The sequence below is a fragment of the Emiliania huxleyi genome (genome assembly GCF_000372725.1).
Source record: "Emiliania huxleyi CCMP1516 unplaced genomic scaffold EMIHUscaffold_3433, whole genome shotgun sequence".
Lineage (NCBI taxonomy): Eukaryota > Haptophyta > Isochrysidales > Noelaerhabdaceae > Emiliania > Emiliania huxleyi.
Window position 1 is genome coordinate 1 of NW_005199418.1, and position 1,974 is coordinate 1,974.

The 1,974-nt window shown below is 67.4% G+C and overlaps 1 protein-coding gene across 1 annotated transcript; it reads left to right on the forward strand.

Moving 5' to 3' along the window:
- Nucleotides 1-836: 836 nt before the first annotated feature.
- EMIHUDRAFT_123882 (hypothetical protein) lies at nucleotides 837-1,157 on the forward strand (the record flags this gene model as incomplete). The annotated part of the gene is made up of 1 exon (XM_005773156.1): nucleotides 837-1,157. A coding segment is annotated over one exon (321 nt), but the record flags the coding sequence as incomplete, so codon positions are not given.
- Between the last annotated feature and the right edge of the window lie 817 nt (nucleotides 1,158-1,974).

Sequence of the window (1,974 nt, forward strand, 5' to 3'; positions counted from 1 at the left end):
GTCTAGCGACCTTCCTCCGGCTTCTCACCGGCAGTCTCTCACTACCACGGGCACACTGACACAGGGGTGGCAGGGGCGGTGGCATGAGTCTCCCACATACTATGCGGGCCTTACTAGAGGTGCGGCCTGCGCGTGTCCTCGCCCTTGGGAAGGTCTTGAGGGGGGGGGGGAAGGGGCTGTGTGTCTGTGCATGCATGCATGTGTGTGCGCTGGCGAGCGCCGTCGGCAGCGCGCGACCGCCACCCAAAAGCGGAGGTACATCAGGAGCCGCAGCCGGCCTGCTTATCAACCCCGCAGCCGCGGTGGCGCGACCGGACCACGGTTCGCTCCAGGCGCCTTTTGGCCCCGTTCGAATCGTGGTTGGCGCGCGCCTCGCGGAGCGACGCGTGGCGCGCGACGCGCGCGCGTGCGCGTGCGCGCCCAGCCGAGCCGTATGCCGTATGCCGTCTGCCGTCTGCCGTCTGCCGTCTGCCGTCTGCCGTCGGCCGTCGGCCGCCGGCCGCCGCCGCCGGCCGCCGGCGAGCGCTCGCCTTTTGCGCGACGCGCAGTGTGGACGCGCGCCGCCCAGCGCCGGACGTGCCGGAGCCGGTCCGGCGCGCGCGCGGGCGGCCAGCGCCTGTAAACAGACAGCCGACTGTGAGCTCTGTGTCTTGTGTTGCCAACAATACACCTACAACCAGTCAAGCAGTTGGCAACACAAGACACAGTCGGCCTCCTTGGGTGAACCCATGTCATCGCATTCGCCCTGGGACCCAGCGCTGACTTCTGACTGTCGTTGCTGTCTATCCCTTTCTCGACTGTCTGTGCTTGTGCGTCTTGGGTCCGGGGTTGTGTTGATGGTGAAGTGGCAGATCCACCTGGACCTCCAGTGTCCGCACAGCAAGAGGGTCTTCGACCAGCTCGACGACCTCAAGGCTGCCTTTGGGGACGAGTACGAGATCTCGGTCGTGCTGACCGCGCTGCCCTTTCATCACAACGCCTTCTACGCCATGCAGGGCGCCTACGCCGTTGAGTCCCTGGCTGGCGCCGCCGCACGAGACATGTTCATAAAGGAGGCCTTCGCGCAGCAAGGCACCTTCGAAAACTCACCGACGGCCGCGATGCCGCGCTCAAAGGTGCTGGAGTTGTTCGCTGGCATCGCCGAGCAGGCGTGCAAAGTCAGAAAGGCGGATGCTGTTGTGCGCATGCAGGACTGGAGCATCCAGAGTAGCCCGAGGACGGGGGGGGGGCGGGCCTCGCCCGGGGCTCACCGGCGCCCGGCCGTCCCCGCCCCCTCCCTCACTTGCCCCACCCCGGGGCCTCACTCGCGATGCGCTGTCCCGGGGGGGGTGACCCAGCCAGGGCGCAGGGGCACCACGGGCGGGCCACAGCCGCACAGCCCACGCGCACGCGGCCCCGTACCTACGCCTACCGGCTACCGCGCGCCCCCGGGCCACCAGCGCCACGCCTAAAAGATTAAGAATTCTACCCCCTGAAAGGCGCGCTCCAGACGAAAGAGCAAAGCTGAATGGGCGGGTCGGGTGCCGCCGGGGTGGGGGGGGTGGGGGCACCCGGGGCGCCTCACTCTGAGGAGCTCCGCCCCGCCCCTGCCCCTCACTGCCCCGGGGGTGGGGCCTCACCCGCAGCCGGCGCGTCCCGGGGTGGGGTCTCGGGGTGAGTCCCGGGTGAGGCCCGCCCCCCGGCCGTCCTCGGGCTGTGATAAGCACATATCAAGCGATGGCCAACCTTTTCTGCCGGCTCCTGGGGGGTTCACCCCTAATTGCAGCCCCCATGCCAACTTGAGCTAATCGGTGGAGCTTTCGTTCGGGGCCACGGGAATCTGGTACCGTCTCGCAATACCCTTCGCGTCAATCTTCCTTTGGGGGTGCGTTTTTCGTCCTCCTCACCCTCCACTTCATATATGGATTGCCCCCGGACCGCGCCCTCATCCAACATGGCCGGTGGGCCGAAGTCAACTCTCTTATTCTTCTGGAA